Source organism: Ahaetulla prasina, chromosome 4 (genome assembly GCF_028640845.1).
Source record: "Ahaetulla prasina isolate Xishuangbanna chromosome 4, ASM2864084v1, whole genome shotgun sequence".
NCBI lineage: Eukaryota > Metazoa > Chordata > Lepidosauria > Squamata > Colubridae > Ahaetulla > Ahaetulla prasina.
In genome coordinates this window covers 4,636,747-4,653,405 of record NC_080542.1, presented here as the reverse complement: position 1 = coordinate 4,653,405, position 16,659 = coordinate 4,636,747, and the positions used below count along the sequence as shown (strand labels likewise).

Sequence of the window (16,659 nt, the reverse complement as noted above, 5' to 3'; positions counted from 1 at the left end):
ATGACCGTCGCTGTGTCCCCGGTGGGGGGGGGTGTCACGCGATTCCCTTTTGCGACCTTCTGACTAGCAAAGTCAAGGGAGGGAAGCCAGATTCACTTAACGACCGGGGTTACTAACTCGTCAACCGCAGGGATTCGCCTTCACAACGGTGATGAGAAAAGTTGTCAAAACGGGGCAAAAACGGAAGAAATGTCACACTTAACAGAGATTTTGGGCTCGATTGTGGTCGTAAGTCGAGGACTACCTGTATCTGGGTAAAACGGGGGGCGGGGGGGAACGACGGGATCCTTTTATTCAACAAGAATTTTGCTGAGGCAAATAGCTTTGCAAAAATGGAATAATTTTCTGTTTTAAAAAAAAAAGAATTTCAAAGCAAATTCAGCGGGAAGAGAGAGTCAAGATGGCTGCCTTGCCGTTAAAAGGGGCAGGGCCTCAGCCACGCGATCTTGGCTTGTCTGGCATCTCGGATGCTCCTAACGTTAAAGCCGGAAGGGAACCGAGAGTTGAGAAGATCCTTTTGCAAAACGGGGCTCGGCTCCTTCAGGCGCTGCCGTTGGCTACGGACACCAGTTGGGCGATTTCCGTGTTCAGCTGCTGATTGGTCCAGTCTTGCCTGATGTCGTCCAGGTGGCTATCGAAGTCAACCAATCGGGAGTACCCTTTGGCCTCCAGGAGAGACTGGCAAATGTGGCGGGAGGATTCCCAGTCGGTCCACATGACGCTGAAAAGATCGAAAGATGGTTTAAGAGGAGATGGGACGGGCCGTTTGCCTCAAATGTTAATCGGGTCTCCCGCTTGAAGGGGGAGGGGTTGGACTAGAAGACCTCCAAGGTCCCTTCCAACTCTTGTTACTCTGCGTCATGTGCGTTCTTCGAAGGACATGATAGCAGCCTTCCAATATTTGAGGGGCTGCCACGGAGAAGATGGGAGGCCCACCTGTTCTCTAAAGCGCCTGAAGGCAGGAGAAGCAGCAACGGATGGAAACACATCAAGGAGAGAAGCAACCTTAGAACTAAGGAGGACTTTCCTGACAGTGAGAACAATTAACCAGTGGAACAGCCTGCCACCAGAAGCTGTGGGTGCTCCATCGCTGCAGGTTTTTTAAGAAGAGATTGGACAGCCATTTGTCGGGAATGGGAGAGGGTTTTTTGCTTGAGCAGGGGGTTGGACTAGAAGACCTCCAAGGTCCCTTCCAATTCTGTTATGCTATGCTATGCTATGCTATTCCATTCTATTCCATTCTATTCAACGGGGTTGGAGGTCCCTTCCAACACTGTTATCCTATCCTATCCTATCTATTCTATTCTTCCATTCCATTCCACATATTCTATTCTATTCCATTCCATATTTTCTTTTCTATTCTATTCCATTCCATATTTTCTGTTCTATTCCATTCTATTCCATTCCATATTTTCTTTTCTATTCCATTCTATTCCATGTTTTCTATTCTGTTTTATTCTATTCCATTCCATTCCATATTTTCTATCCTATCCTATCTATTCTATTCTTCCATTCCATTCCGTTCCACATATTCTATTCCATTCCATATTTTCTTTTCTATTCTATTCCATTCCATATTTTCTATTCTATTCTATTCTATTCCCTCTTCATTCTATTCTATTCTATTCCATTCCTACGTTCAATTTCTATTCTATTCTATTTTATTTTATTCTATTCTATTCCATTCCTTATTCTATTCTATTCTTTCTATTCTATTCTATTCTTTCTATTCTATTCTAATATTTCTATTCTATTCCATTCCATTCTACTATACTCTTCATTATTCTATTCTATTCTATTCTATTCTATTTTTTCGATATTTTTCTATTCTATTTTCTATTCTATTCTATTCCATTCTACTGTACTCTTCATTATTCTATTCCATTCTATTCTATTCCATTCCATTCCATTCCTTATTCTATTCTATTCTATTCTATTCTGAATTCTTTTCTATTTTAATTTTTGTATCTATTCTATTCTATTCTATTCTTCTATTATTTCTCCTCCTCTTCCCCCTCCTCTTTTTTTAAGGTATTAGTCGGCCATTTGTCTGGAATGGTATAGGGAAGTGATGGCGAACCTTTTACACACTGAATACTTACAGGCGCCAACGTGTGGCTCCTCCCCTGTGCGCACAACCGCACCATGTGTGCATGCACATGGCTTTTGCACGCGCACCCCTATGCGCTGCATGCACAATCACACCATCTGCGTACGTGAGTGGCTTTTGCGTGCGCAGTGCACACGCACAAAGACCCTCTACGCATGCAGTGTGCTGCGCACAAGTACTCTTGCACACATGCATGCGCAGGAGAGGCTCTAAAGACCAGCTGGGTCCCCCGAATCGCACGCAGGCGCACCGGAGGCCCGAACACCAGATGGGATGCGCGCATATGCACAGCTTCAGGTGAATTGGGCGATAGGTTGCATGCCCGGAAAGATGCGTGCCTCGGGCAGGCGGGCCATAGGTTCACCATCACGGGCAAAGGGTTTCCTGCTTGGTTCCTACAACGAAACCAATTTCGTTGTATACATGATGTCCAATGATGACAAAGACTTTGAACTTTGAGCAGGGGGGTTGGATTACTAGATTTACTTCTAGATTATGTCTTCGTTAAGGCATAGCGGACTTTTAACCCTCATATTATGCAAACGAGAGTTTGCTGAGCTAATATGGGACTCGTTGCAAAATAACGTTTTACCCATCTTGAAGCCTTGGTTCATAATATGTAACCAGTGCAAAAAGTTACGGATAACCCTAAGGCGGGTGTCGGCAACCTGTGGCTCAGAAGCCGCATGTGGCTCTTTGGGCCCTCTGCTGTGGCTTTCTGTCGGGTGATCCCACCACTGGCTGGTCCCGACCTCCCTTCCCAGTCACTCTTTGCCTGGCCTGAGAAGGGAAGGGTGACGGCAGGGGATGGAGAAGCGCCACGGCAGAGACAGAGATACAGAGAGAGGGGGAGAGAGACAGATACAGAAAGGGGAGAGAGAGATACAGCAAGGGGAGAGAGACATAAAGAGATACAGAGAGAGAGAGATACAGAAAGGGGAGAGAAATACAGAGAGGAGAGAGACAGATAGATAGAGAGGGGAGAGACATAAAGAGATACAGAGGGGGAGAGAGACAGAGATAGATACCGAGAGAGGGGAGAGAGAGACAGATAGAGAGGGAGACAGATACAGAAAGGGGAGAGAGACAGATATAGAGAGAGAGAGACATAAAGAGATACAGAGAGGAGAGAGAGACATAAAGAGAGAGAGACAGAGAGGGGAGAGAGAGACAGATACTGAAAGTGGGAGAGAGACAGATAGAGGGGAGAGAGATACAGAGAGGGGAGAGAGACAGATATAGAGAGAGAGACATAAAGAGATACAGAGAGAGGAGAGAGACGGGGAGAGATACAGAGAGAGGGGAGAGATAGATACAGGGGAGAGACATACAGAAAGGGGAGAGAGACAGATATAGAGGAGAGAGACATATAGAGAGAGGGGAGAGAGAGGGGAGAGAGAGAGAGATACAGAGAGGGGAGAGACAGATACAGAAAGGGGAGAGAGAGAGAGACATAAAGAGATACAGAGAGGGGAGAGAAAGACGGGAGGAGAGATAGAGGGGAGAGAGACAGAGATACAGAGAGAGGGGAGAGAGAGTTACAGAGAGGGGAGAGAGAGAGAGAGGGGAGAGAGACAGATACAGAGAGGGGAGAGAGATACAGAAAGGGGAGAGACAGAGAGGGGAGAGACAAAGAGATATAGAGAGGGGAGAGACATAAAGAGATACAGAGAGGAGAGAGATAGAGATACAGAGAGGAGAGAGACAGAGATACAGAGAGGGGAGAGAGAGACAGAGGGGGAGAGACAGATACAGAGAGAGGGAGACATACAGAGAGAGGAGAGAGACAGATACAGAGGGGAGAGACAGAAGGGGAGAGAGACATAGAGAGAGAGAGACAAGAGATATAGAGGGGAGAGAGAGATAGAGAGAGGGGAGAGAGAGAGACAGAGGGGGAGAGAGAGACAAGAGATACAGAGAGAGGGGAGAGAGAGAGAGGGGAGAGAGAGACAGATACAGAGAGGGGGGAGAGAGATACAGAAAGGGGAGAGAGAGATATAGAGGAGAGAGATAAAGAGATATAGAGAGGGGAGAGACATAAAGAGATACAGAGAGAGGGAGAGAGAGAGAGAGATACAGAGGGGGAGAGACAGAGATACAGAGAGGGGAGAGAGAGACAGATAGAGAGGAGAGAGAGACATACAGAGGGGGAGAGAGATACAGAAAGGGGAGAGAGACATATAGAGAGGAGAGAGACAAAGAGATATAGAGAGGGAGAGAGAGACAGAGAGATACAGAGATACAGAGAGAGGGAGAGAGACAGAGATACAGAGAGGGAGAGAGAGATAGATAGAGAGAGAGAGACAGATACAGAGAGGGGAGAGATACAGAAAGGGGAGAGAGAGATATAGAGGAGAGAGACAAAGATATAGAGAGGGAGAGAGAGACAGAGAGAGACAGAGAGAGGGGAGAGAGACAGAGAGAGATACAGAGAGGGGAGAGAGACACAGAGAGAGAGACAGAAAGGGGAGAGAGACATATAGAGAGAGAGAGAGACAAAGAGATACAGAGAGGGGAGAGAGAGAGACAGAGAGATACAGAGATACAGAGAGAGGGGAGAGAGACAGAGATACAGAGAGGGAGAGAGAGATAGATAGAGGGGAGAGAGAGAGACAGAGAGATACAGAGAGGGGAGAGAGAGAGGGGAGAGAGACATAGAGAGGGAGAGAGACAAAGATATAGAGAGGGGAGAGAGAGACAGAGAGAGACAGAGATACAGAGAGAGGGGAGAGAGACACAGAGAGAGGGGAGAGAGACATAAAGAGATACAGAGAGGAGAGAGAGACAGAGGGGGAGACCCCGCCAGTTTTTGGCCTAGTAGGCCTCCCTGCAGCCTCCTGGGCGCAAAAACAGGCTGGGGGGGGAACACCGCCCCCTGCACTCCGTCGTCCCCCCCTGCGCATGCACACAAACCCCCTGCGCATGCATGTGCAGCTCCCACATGCACCCCGCCCTCCTGTGCACCCCAAAAATCAGCTGGCCGTCAGAAGCCGCCCGCCCGCTTGCACGGTGGAGCCGAGCTGCCCGACGGCTCGTGTGCCTGCAGAGAGGGCTCTGTGTGGCAGCTGTGGCATTCTTGCCATAGGTTCGCCAACCGTAGGAGGAGATTTGAATGTGTGTGTAAATACTCCTGAAAGGCTGCTTGCGAGTAAGGGTTGGATAAACCGTGGGTAGCTGCAACTCACAGGTTCTTGTCTTTAGGAAGCCACTGACGATCCTTCTGCTCCAGGACAGTTAGGGGAGGAAGACAAGGGTTTATCCCGAACTTGCGGTTATCCAACTGGGGAAGGAATTAAGATTTTTTTTAAAAAAAAGGAAAATCAAGGGAGCCTCTTTTTCTCTTGAGTAATCCCAGGGCAAGAAAGGGCGTGAATATGGAAGAGAATTATCTGTAGCACAGGGTTGAAATATGGGTCTTCGGTGCTCTCTGAGCTGGGTGGTTTTCTTGCCGACGTTTCGTGACCCAAACTAGGTAACATCATCAATGCTAGAAGGGAGAGGAGGAGGAGGAAGAAGAAGAAAAGGGATACGGGGTCCTTGATGCTCTCTGAATGGGTTTCTTGCCGACATCGCATGACCCAACTAAGTAACATCAGTAGTGCTAGAAGGGAGAGGCGGAGGAAGAAGAAGAAAAAGAAGAGGAGGAAGAGGAAGAAGGAGAAGGAGAAGGAGAAGAAGAAGAAAAGGGCTGTGGGGTCCTTGGTCATCTCAGCTTGGCAGTTTTCTTGCAGACGTTTGTTTATTTATTTATTTATTTATTTATTTATTTATTTATTTATTTATTTATTTATTTATTTATTTATTTATTTATTTATTTATTTACATTTATATCCCGCCCTTCTCCGGAGACTCAGGGCGGCTTACAGTGTGTAAGGCAATAGTCTCATTCTATTTGTATATTTATATACAAAGTCAACTTATTGCCCCCCCAACAATCTGGGTCCTCATTTTACCTACCTTATAAAGGATGGAAGGCTGAGTCAACCTTTTATTTATTTATTTATTTACATTTATATCCCGCCCTTCTCCGAAGACTCAGGGCGGCTTACAGTGTATAAGGCAATAGTCTCATTCTATTTGTATATTTACAAAGTCAACTTATTGCCCCCCCAACAATCTGGGTCCTCATTTTACCTACCTTATAAAGGATGGAAGGCTGAGTCAACCTCGGGCCGGGCTTGAACCTGCAGTAATTGCAGGCTGCTGTGTTCTAATAACAGGCTTCTTACAGCCTGAGCTATCACGGCCCCTGCGTTGGGTTTCATGACCCAACTAAGTATAACATCATCAGTTCTATAAGGGACAGGAGGGAGGAAGAGGAAGAAGAAAAAGGAGGAGGAGGAGGAGGAAGAAGGAGAAGGAGAAGGAGAAGAAGAAGAAAAGGGCTGTGGGGTCCTTGGTCATCTCAGCTTGGCAGTTTTCTTGCAGACGTTTGTTTATTTATTTATTTATTTATTTATTTATTTATTTATTTATTTATTTATTTATTTATTTATTTATTTATTTATTTACATTTATATCCGCCTTCTCCGAAGACTCAGGCGGCTTACAGTGTATAAGGCAATAGTCTCATTCTATTTGTATATTTATATACAAAGTCAACTTATTGCCCCCCCAACAATCTGGGTCCTCATTTTACCTACCTTATAAAGGATGGAAGGCTGAGTCAACCTCGGGCCGGGCTTGAACCTGCAGTAATTGCAGGCTGCTGTGTTCTAATAACAGGCTTCTTACAGCCTGAGCTATCACGGCCCCTGGGTTGGGTTTCATGACCCAACTAGGTAACATCATCAGTTCTATAAGGGACAGGAGGGAGGAAGAGGAAGAAGAAAAAGAAGGAGGAAGAGGAGGAGGAGGAGGAGGAGGAGGAGGAGGAGGAGGAGGAGGAGGAGGAGGAAATGGATTGGGGTCCTTGATGCTCTCTGAGATAGGTGATTTTCTTGCAGATGTTTCATGACCCAACTAGGTAACATCATCAGTGCTAGAAGGGAGTGGGGCTGGTGGAGAGGAGGAGGAGGAGGAGGAGGAGGAAGAGGAAGAAGAAGAAGAAGAAGAAGAAGAAGAAGAAGAAGAAGAAGAAGAAGAAGAAGAAGAAGAAGAAGAAGAAGAAGAAGAAGAAGAAGAAGAAGAAGAAGAAGAAGAAGAAGAAGAAGAAGAAGTAGTAGTAGTCGTCTCTGTGCTTGGTTGCCTTCTTGCAGCCGTTTCATGACCCAACTAGGGAACACCATCAGTGCTAGAAGGGAGAGAGGTTTGTGGAGTGGAGGGGGGGAGGAGGAGGAGGAAGAGGAGGAGGACTGTGGGGGTCCTTGGTGTTTTCTGAGCTTGGTTGCTTTCTTGGAGACGTTTCGTGACCCAACTAGGGAACATCATCAGTGTGATGGTGATCAATCTAGCACTGATAAGAGAGCACTCAGTATCCCACCCGCTTCCTCCTCCTCCCACCACCTTCAATCCACAAACTTCCCTCCCTTCTGCCGTTCCCTAGTTTCATCATGAAAGGGGGGAAAAATTCGTCAGAGGAAAAAAAATGGCAGACTACAGGTACCATTTGCACCGCTCAGGTGACCCTCCGGACACAGACAAACCTCCAGGTGGCCTCAACAACCCTCTAAAAAGGATGCAAATGACCAGCTACCTGCAAGGAGTTATCAATCCTTCCCTTCCCCACTATCCTATCGCAGAGCTGAAGAAGCTTCTGGGATGAGAAGCGAAACCGTCTTGCAGAGCAAAAACCAGAAAGTCCAGTTGCTTCTTGGAAAAAAAACAACACAACAACACCTTTGAGACAACCACGACCTGGATGACTTGAGACCCACCCCAGACCTTCCAAATCCACGGAGTTTCTCACCATGAGCAGCACCGCGTCGTCGTAGAGTTCAGCAATGCGCCCTGCGGTCTTTTGCGCCACGGTGTTAGCGCTGCAGGAAGGAAGGGAAGGGAAGAGTAAGAGAAACTCTGAGCAGGAAAGAAACCTAGCCCTTCCCCCACCTCCTCCCCCTCCTCCTCCTCTTCAAATTCACCTTTTGTCATCCATCCCAGAGTTGGCTTGGTAATAGCCAGCCAGGAGCAAATTGGACTCCGAGCTCCAAGAATCCACCTGTAAAGAGCATGAATGCCGACGTTGGCAATCTGTTAAACTTGAGGATGAGGGTTAGGATAGCGTTCGCTCGACTCCGGCCGCTTTAAAGATGGGGTTGGACTTCAACTCCCAGAATTCTCCCAGTTGACTTGCCATCAGGGTCCCGAGGGATGCTCTAATTAAACCATGAGCCACGAGCCAAGTTTCGAAAGAAATCCAGTTATTTTTATTGGGAGCGACATGTCGGCAGGTACCCAAGTGAAGTCAGCTCTGCCCCCACGTAATTTACGGCCCAAATATGACCCTGTTTCCACACACCCCTCCTCCCAGGGTGTGTGATAAATCGCATTCTCCAACGGTCCCAGTTGAAATCCACCCATCTTAAAAGTGACCAAGGTTGAAAAAACACACAATCCTGCAAAACAAATATTATAAGATCTATCATCTATCATGTTAAACCAGTTTCTTGAATAAGGAATTCCAAAAAATCTTGGCCCGATGTATGAATTCAGACATTGCTTTGGCTGCTCAGCATAAGCCCTTCGATGTACGACCACAATTGAGCCCAAAAGTTCTGTTGCTAAGCGGGTTTCGCCCCGTTTTGCGACCTTTCTTGCCGCCGTCGTTACGTGAATCAATGAATAGCACGGCTGTTAAGTTGAACCTGGTTTGACTTTCCTTAGCAGGAGGTCGCAAAAAATCTAAAAATCTCAGGATATGGCAACCGTCATAAATATGAATCGCTTGCCCAGCGTCCAAATTTTGATCACGCGACCAGGGAAAATGCTGCAACGGTCATTAAGTGGTGAAAAACGGTCATAAGTAACTTATTTTAGAGCCGTTGAAACTTTGAAGGGACGTTAAACAAATGGTTGTAAGTCAGGGACTATCTTGTTTCCCCGAAAATAAGACCCAACCGGAAAATAAGCCCTAGCGTGATTTTTCAGGATGCTCGTAATATAAGCCCTACCCCAAAAATAAGCCCCAGTTAAGACTGCCAACCAGGTGGATGCATTATGTACCGTATTTTCCCAAAAATAAGACCTAACCAGAAAATAAACCCTTATATTAAATTTTGGAGCAAAATTTAATATAAGACCCGGTCTTATTTTCAGGAAAACACTGCATCTGAATTGCATTTTGCCAAAAATATCCCAAACAAGCCCAAGAACATCAGGAAATTACTACAGGTGACATCTGAAACCTGTGGCTTTTATGATTGAAACTGCCACCGCTTCATACCCCAGGCCTGCTTGTAGGGGAGGATGGGAGTTGGAGTCCAACCTAGAAGAAAAGGCGATGGGTGTTGTGGTCCACCAGCAGCCTGTGGAGCTGGCAATGGAGTTAGACAGCGATGAGGCTGAGGAAGAACATGGGCCACTCCTGGAGACTGGGGAAGGCCCGGATGAGGGCTCTGCGTCGGAGGCAGAGGTGGGGCCAGGGCCATCGGGGAGTGAGCCTCCAGAGACTGACAGTAGAGAGGCAGAGGAACAGGAGGAGCCTATTCCTAATGCATGCACGAGAAGAGCTACCAGAAGGCAAGAACAGCTCAAGCAAAGAGGACGACTCAGGAGTAAGGCCAAGAGATGATTGGCCCCTCCCATAAGGCTTAAAAGACCAGCAACGGCATTTGGGCTCTTTGCCGGAAAACAACACTGATGGCTTCGTCTTGTTGCATTTGTTTCGTATCGGTGTTTTCTGAACTTTTGCCAAGAAAGGCCTTTGGTAGTTTGCCTAATTGGACCAAGGTTCGTGATAAGACTGAGGAATTTGTGTTGGGAGGAATTTGCTTTAATTTAGTTGAACTACGTTGGGAATGAAATAATTCTCAGCTGTCTAATAACGTTTGTTTGTTTTTACACTGACTGAGTTTCCTACTACCTACTGGGGCCTGGGTCACAACAACGGGGAAGGTTCGTGTGAGAAGTTTGGGGCAGGGTTTAAAGGGGTTTTTAACGGCTGGTTGGTCCCATCCTACGGGGTTCAACGGAGTCTCTTGGCTCCACAGATGTTCAGAAGCCCAACCTGGTTGAGGGCCACCTCCAGCATCACGGTGAGCGACAGGTTGCTGTGGAAAAGGGGGACGCAGTCCGTGATATAGAGGCATTCGGGGGGGCCAGCTGTCGGCTGGCGCTTTTCAGCCAGGAGAAGTCCATTCACCGCCACGTGAGGGTACCGAGCCGCATGGAGGCACATCTTGACGTACGCCCGAGGCGAGATCTCCACTTCGCCCATCCTGGAAAGCAAAGAATTTAGAATTTATTTTAAGAATTTTATTGGCCAAGGGTGATTGGACACACAAGGAATTTGTCTTCGGTGCATATGCTCTCAGTGTACATAAAAGAAAAGATACGTTCATCAACAGTCATTAAGGTGCAACACTTAATGATAGTCATCGGGTACAAATAAGCAATCAGGAAACAATCAATATCAATATAAATCGTAAGGATACAAGCAACAAAGTTACAGTCGTGCAGTCATAAGTGGAAGGAGATGGGTGATGGGAACGATGAGAAGATTAATTAATTTATTTATTTATTAATTAAGTTTATATACCGCCCTTCTCCCGAAGGACTCAGGGCGGTTGACAGCCAAATAAAAACTTTACACAAAAATTAAAAGCATATTTAAAAATCTAATTCAATTCAGGCCGAAACTAAATAGTAATAATAGTGCAGATTTAGTAAATAGCTTTTTGACAATGTTGAGGGAATTATTTGTTTAGCAGAGTGATGGTGTGTGATGCTGCCTCGGCCACAACTTTGCAACCCAACAAGAAAGACGCAAACTTCAGAGGATCATTAGAACTGCAGAAAAAACAAAGGCTACCAACCTGCCTTCCATGGAGGACCTGTATACTGTACGAGTCAAAAAGAGGGCTGTGAAAATATCTACAGACCCCTCGCATCCTGGACATAAACTGTTTCAACTCCTACCCTCAAAATGACATTATAGAGCACTGCACACCAGAACAACTAGACACAAGGAGAGTTTTTTCACTCTGCTAAACAAATAGAATAGAATAGAATAGAATTTTTATTGGCCAAGTGTGATTGGACACACAAGGAATTTGTCTTGGTGCATATGCTCTCAGTGGTGCATAATTCCCTCAACACTGTCAAACTAGTTACTAAGTCTCCACTACTATTAATCTTCTCATCGTTCCCACCACCCATCTCCTTCCACTTACGACTGTATGACTGTAACTTTGTTGCTGGTATCCTTACGATTTATAGAATAGAATAGAATTTTTTTTATTGGCCAAGTGTGATTGGACACACAAGGAATTTGTCTTGGTGCAGATGCTCTCAGTGTACATAAAAGAAAAGATACGTTCATCAAGGTACAACATTTACAACACAAATGATGGTCAATATATCAATATAAATCATAAGGATTGCCAGCAACAAAGTTACATCTTTATGTTGATATTGTTTCCTGATTGCTTATTTGTACCCGATGACTGTCATTAAGTGTTGTACCTTAGAACTGTTGATGAACGTATCTTTTCTGTACACTGAGAGCGTATGCACCAAAGACAAATTCTTTGTGTGTCCAATCACACTTGGCCAATAAAAAATTCTATTCTATTCTATTCTATTCTATTCTATTCTATTCTATTCTATTCTATTCTATTCCATTCCATGCCATGCCATGCCATTCCACTCCACTCCACTCCACTCCACTCCACTCCATTCCATATTTTCTTTTCTATTCTATTCTATTCTATTCTATTCTATTCTATTCTATTCTATTCTATTCTATTCTATTCTATTCTATTCTATTCTTATTCTAAATGAGGCCTCGGCAGGCTAACCTAATAGCCCAACCTCTGGCCTCCAAAGGTGCTGGTCTACCCCACCCACTGACCCTATAGCCGTAGATGATAGGAGTTGTAGTTGGGCCTAGCTGGATAGGACTTGGCAGCCGTCTCACCTGAGTTCTTCAGAGGTTTCTCTCTTCTTCCGATTCCAAAGGTTCCTTGGGATGTCCAAATGGGGAAACTTGGAGTTGCAAGGAGAACATCCAGTGATATAAAATTAAAATGTAATACAATATATGATCTGAGCTGATGATATATATCCTGGTATAACAAAAATACCAAATCCATCTGAATATGTGGCTTACTGTGCAATTAACATAATGTATGATTAGTATACCATAGCATAGTGCATAGTTTTTATTTTATTTATTTATTTATTTATTTGATTTTTATACCGCTCTTCTCCCGAAGGACTCAGGGCAGTTTACAGCCAACATAAGAACAATTAGATAAATAGATTTAAAAACATTTTAAAAATCTTATTCAATTCAATAGGGCCGCGGTGTGGCTCAGGCTGTAAGAAGCCTATTATTAAAACACAGCTGCCTGCAATTACTGCAGGTTCTAGTCCCACCAAATCCAAGGTTGACTCAGCCTTCCATCCTTTATAAGATAGGTAAAATGAGGAACCAGATTGTTGTGGGCAATAAGTTGACTTTGTAAATATACAAATAGAATGAGACTATTGCCTTACACACTGTAAGCCGCCCTGAGTATTCGGAGAAGGGCGGGATATAAATGTAAATTTAAAAAAAATAAAAAATAAAAATTTGGCTAACCCCATTTAAAAATTATAATAGAAAAATGATAAAAAAAACCAATTAAAAACCGAAGTGTATTAAGCCAGCCCTGCGCGGTGAAACAGAAAGGTCTTGAGTTCACGGCGAAAGATCCAGAGGTTGGGGAGCAATCATAGCCCCAGAGGAAGCTCATTCCAGAGAGTGGGTGCTCCCACAGAGAAGGCTCTCCCCCTGGGGCTCGCCAGCCAACAGTATATAGATTAACAGAGTTGGAAGGGAGTTTGTAGATCATCTAGTCCAACCCCTCATCCAAGCAGGAGACCCTACACCATTTCTGACAGATGGCTGTCCAGTCGCTTCTTGAAAGTCTCCAGGGATGAAGTTCCCACAATTTCCGAAGGCAACTTTTGTTCCTTCAGTTTTATAATTTATATCTTGCCCTTCTCCGAAGACTCAGGGCGGCTTACATTGTGTTAAGCAATAGTCTTTATCCATTTGTGTATAATATACAAAGTCAACTTTTATTGCCCCCAACAATCTGGGTCCTCATTTTACCTACCTTATAAAGGATGGAAGGCTGAGTCAACCTTGGGCCTGGTGGGACTTGAACTTGCAGTAATTGCAAGCAGCTGTGTTAATAACAGACTGCTTAGTCTGTTGAGCCACCAGAGCCCCCCCCTTTTTTTTTCCTATCAGTTCGCCTGAACTGGTAGTTTTTATCACTACTGGTTCGCCCGAACCGGAGAGAACCGGTAGCATTTCATTCCTGCTATACACTATATAGTAAAGTGTGTAGTATAATATATAGTATTTAGTATAGTGTGTATTGTATTGTATTATATTGTATTGCATATTATATTGTACTGTACTGTACAGCCTAGCCTGGCCTAGCAGTCCTTGACTTACAACAGTTTGTTCAGTGATTCTTCAAAGTTATACCATCACTGAAAAAAAGTGACATAGGTTAGGACTGTTTTTCATTCTTACGACCGCTGCAGCATTCCCATGGTGATGAAAATTCGGACGCTTGGCAACTGACTCGAATTTATGACCGATGCAGGGTGTGTGTGTGTGTTGTGTGTGTGTCACGTGATCCCTTTTTGCAACCTTTTGACAAGAAAAGTCTACGGGGAAGCCAGATTCACTTAACAACCATGTGACTCACAACGGCAGCGATGCACTTTAGGAACTGTGGCAAGAAAGGTCGTAAAACGGAGCAAAACTCACTTAACAAATGTCTCACTCAGTAACGTAAATTGTGGGCTCAATGGCGGTCGTAAGTCAAGGACTACCTTTATGTAGTGATTACAATATAATATAATAAATACCGTATACTAGATAATATATAATATAATATACGGTAAATATAAATATAGTATAATATAATATAAATGAATATAATATAAATATATTATATATTATGATATAAATATAAAATATAAAATAAATATAAAATATAAATATATAACATATAATATAAAAATATAATAAATATAATATAATATATAATACAATCATATAATATAAAATATAAAAATGTAATATAAAAATGTAATATAAAATATGTAATGTAATATAATATATATAATATAATATAATATAATCAGTATTGGGTAGCCTCTAATGTGAATTATTATTATTATTATTATTATTATTATTATTATTATTATTATTATTATTATTATTATTATTATTATTATTATTATTATTATTATTATGTGAATTAATGTAAAGAAGTCCACTGAATTCCCCCCTCCAGATCTTCAGATTGCTCCAGTCACATTTCAAAAACTACAACGCCCATCACTCACAGCCCACCCGAGGGTGATGGGTGCGGTAGTCCCCTCGCACACTTACCCCCCACCCTCGCCGTTCCTGCGCAGGCGCCGACTGCCGCCACAAGCTCCGCCTAGTGCAAAAAGGACTCACTGAACGCCTCCGGATTGGTCAGCAAAGATCCAATCAGAGCACAGCTTCCGCGGCCGCCCGTTTTTTTTCTTTCTCTCCCGCTCATTGGGCGCACTCAGCCAGCGCTCCGATTGGCCGGAAGTTTTTCTTTCTCAACCGACGCGCCCCAACGTCCTTTGCCATAACCATGTGACAACCCGAGGAGTCGGAACGTCGTCGCCCCTTCAATCATTTCCGGTCTTCAATTGACCTCTCTCCTCTCCTTCGTCCTCTCCCAAATGCAGACAGGAAAACGTCCGCTCTAGGTGACGATGGAGATTCTATGATTCTTGCACTCGGGATTTCCCCTGCAGAAAGAGGCTCGACCATAGAGGTAAAATGTCTAGAAGGACTATATTTACCGGAAATACTATCTGTGCCGTTCCCTCTTCCTTTGTCTCCTCGTCGCCCAAGGAACCATAGAGTAGCTTCCTTGGGCAAAAACCATAGAGTTTGACAGCGCCTAAAAATCCCCCCTCCAACCCATCAACCACTGCTCTGAAACGATGGGAGTTGTAGTCAACCCAGAATGTCAATTTGAGGTTATAAATGCAAACAGGTGGAGCTTTCTGAAGCATATTGTCATATCTAGAAAAACTGTACCCGTTGAGCTTTAGGCTCAGGCCAAACCCTGATGAAGTTTTCACAAAATAGGTTTAAATCCCTTTTTTTAGTTATTTAGACATTTAAATGTATGTTAATATTAAATGTATGCATTTAATGTACGGTGCAAAGCTTGAAAATGGCTTAATCCAATCGCCTATGAACTGAAAAACAAAATATTATTTGCTCCTTTGTAATGTCAACTATTACATTTAAATCAGTATTTTTCAACCTGGGTAACTTTTAAAGCCGGGTGGACTTCAGCTCCCAGAATTCCCCACCCAGCATGGCTGGCTAGGGAATTCTGGGAGTTGCAGTCCATCCCAGGCTGAAAAAAACGGTACTTTAGAACAGGGGTCTCCAACCTTGGCAGCTTTAAGACTTGTGGACTTCAATTCCCAGATTCTGGGAGTTGAAGTCCGCAAGTCTTAAAGTTACCAAGGTTGGAGACCCCTGTTTTAGAACGATAGTTTTATGTGATTTCTAAGCACAGTTTCATTTTTCAAAGAACAGAAACGGAAGACGATTTCGGGAACCTTATGTCCTATTCCCATTTTGCTTTTGGCATCTTGTTGGTCAAGAGGTTTCAAAGTGTTGGTCAAGACTATTTGAGGTTGCAATTTAAAAAAAAAAAACACTACCAATTTTAAGAATTGGAAATTGAGCTAGTCAAAAGCCAGATGACTCTTTCAAGAAATTGACACTTTCACTTCCTAATAGACCCCAACAGCTAACTAGTGGGTTTTGAGAAAGGATTGTTTGATCCACCCACAAGCGACCTACTTCCTTATTTTTTCCATTCTCAAACTACGCGCAGTCAGTTGCTGTTAGTTCTTAGTGGAAGGAAAATATATATTTTAATATTCATCAAGGAAAGATCAAGGCAAAACTAGCTTTGGCTATATAAAGAGGAAATTAATTAGACCATCTACTTATTGATTTGAACCAACACATTCATCAGACACTTAAGAGGACAGTATTTTAAAATAATCTTGTTTCAGGTTCCATGTTGTTGTTTTTTTACTGAACATAGACAGAGATAACCTCTACTAACCTATTAGAACACCCTTCCAGGAATAGTAGGAAATATCCTTGATAATAAGATTGTGTATTCTTATCATCAAAGCTCTTTTAAAAAGGGGGTTAGAGAAAAAATTCTGGTTGAGAAACAAAAATTTCCTCCTTCTTGTTAGTCGCGAAGTTATGTCCGACCCATTGCGACCCCATGGACCACGTTCTTCCAGGCCTCCCTGTCCTCTTACCATCCTCTGGAGTCCATTGAAGCTCACCCTTTCTGCTTCAGTGACTCCATCCAGCCACCTCGTTCTCTGTCGTCCCCTTCTTCTTTTGCCCTCAA

At 43.8% G+C, this 16,659-nt stretch overlaps 2 protein-coding genes across 4 annotated transcripts in view; one reads left to right on the top strand and one right to left on the bottom strand.

The window, feature by feature from the left end:
- Positions 1–319: 319 nt before the first annotated feature.
- On the bottom strand, positions 320–14,820 carry EMC9 (ER membrane protein complex subunit 9). 2 transcript variants are annotated; one of them, XM_058180331.1, is made up of 7 exons: positions 14,682–14,820; positions 12,126–12,193; positions 10,215–10,425; positions 8,131–8,207; positions 7,959–8,028; positions 5,296–5,390; positions 320–721 (listed from the first exon to the last, which is right to left on the bottom strand). In XM_058180331.1, exons 3-7 carry the CDS (start codon positions 10,422–10,424, stop codon positions 541–543), a joined length of 633 nt encoding a protein of 210 aa, XP_058036314.1. In that variant the 5' UTR covers position 10,425; positions 12,126–12,193; positions 14,682–14,820; the 3' UTR covers positions 320–540. The 2 variants fall into 2 exon arrangements, with proteins under 2 accessions (XP_058036314.1, XP_058036313.1); XM_058180330.1 differs by lacking the exon at positions 14,682–14,820 and adding an exon at positions 14,610–14,675.
- A 34-nt stretch (positions 14,821–14,854) lies between these two features.
- The window catches only part of RNF31 (ring finger protein 31), a 58,739-nt gene continuing 56,934 nt past the window's right edge, over positions 14,855–16,659 (top strand). For both annotated transcript variants that reach the window (XM_058180308.1, XM_058180307.1), the window contains exon 1: positions 14,855–15,033. In XM_058180308.1, the coding sequence (XP_058036291.1) occupies positions 14,983–15,033 (51 nt within the window). In that variant the 5' untranslated portion in view covers positions 14,855–14,982. The remainder of the gene's footprint in view (positions 15,034–16,659) is intronic.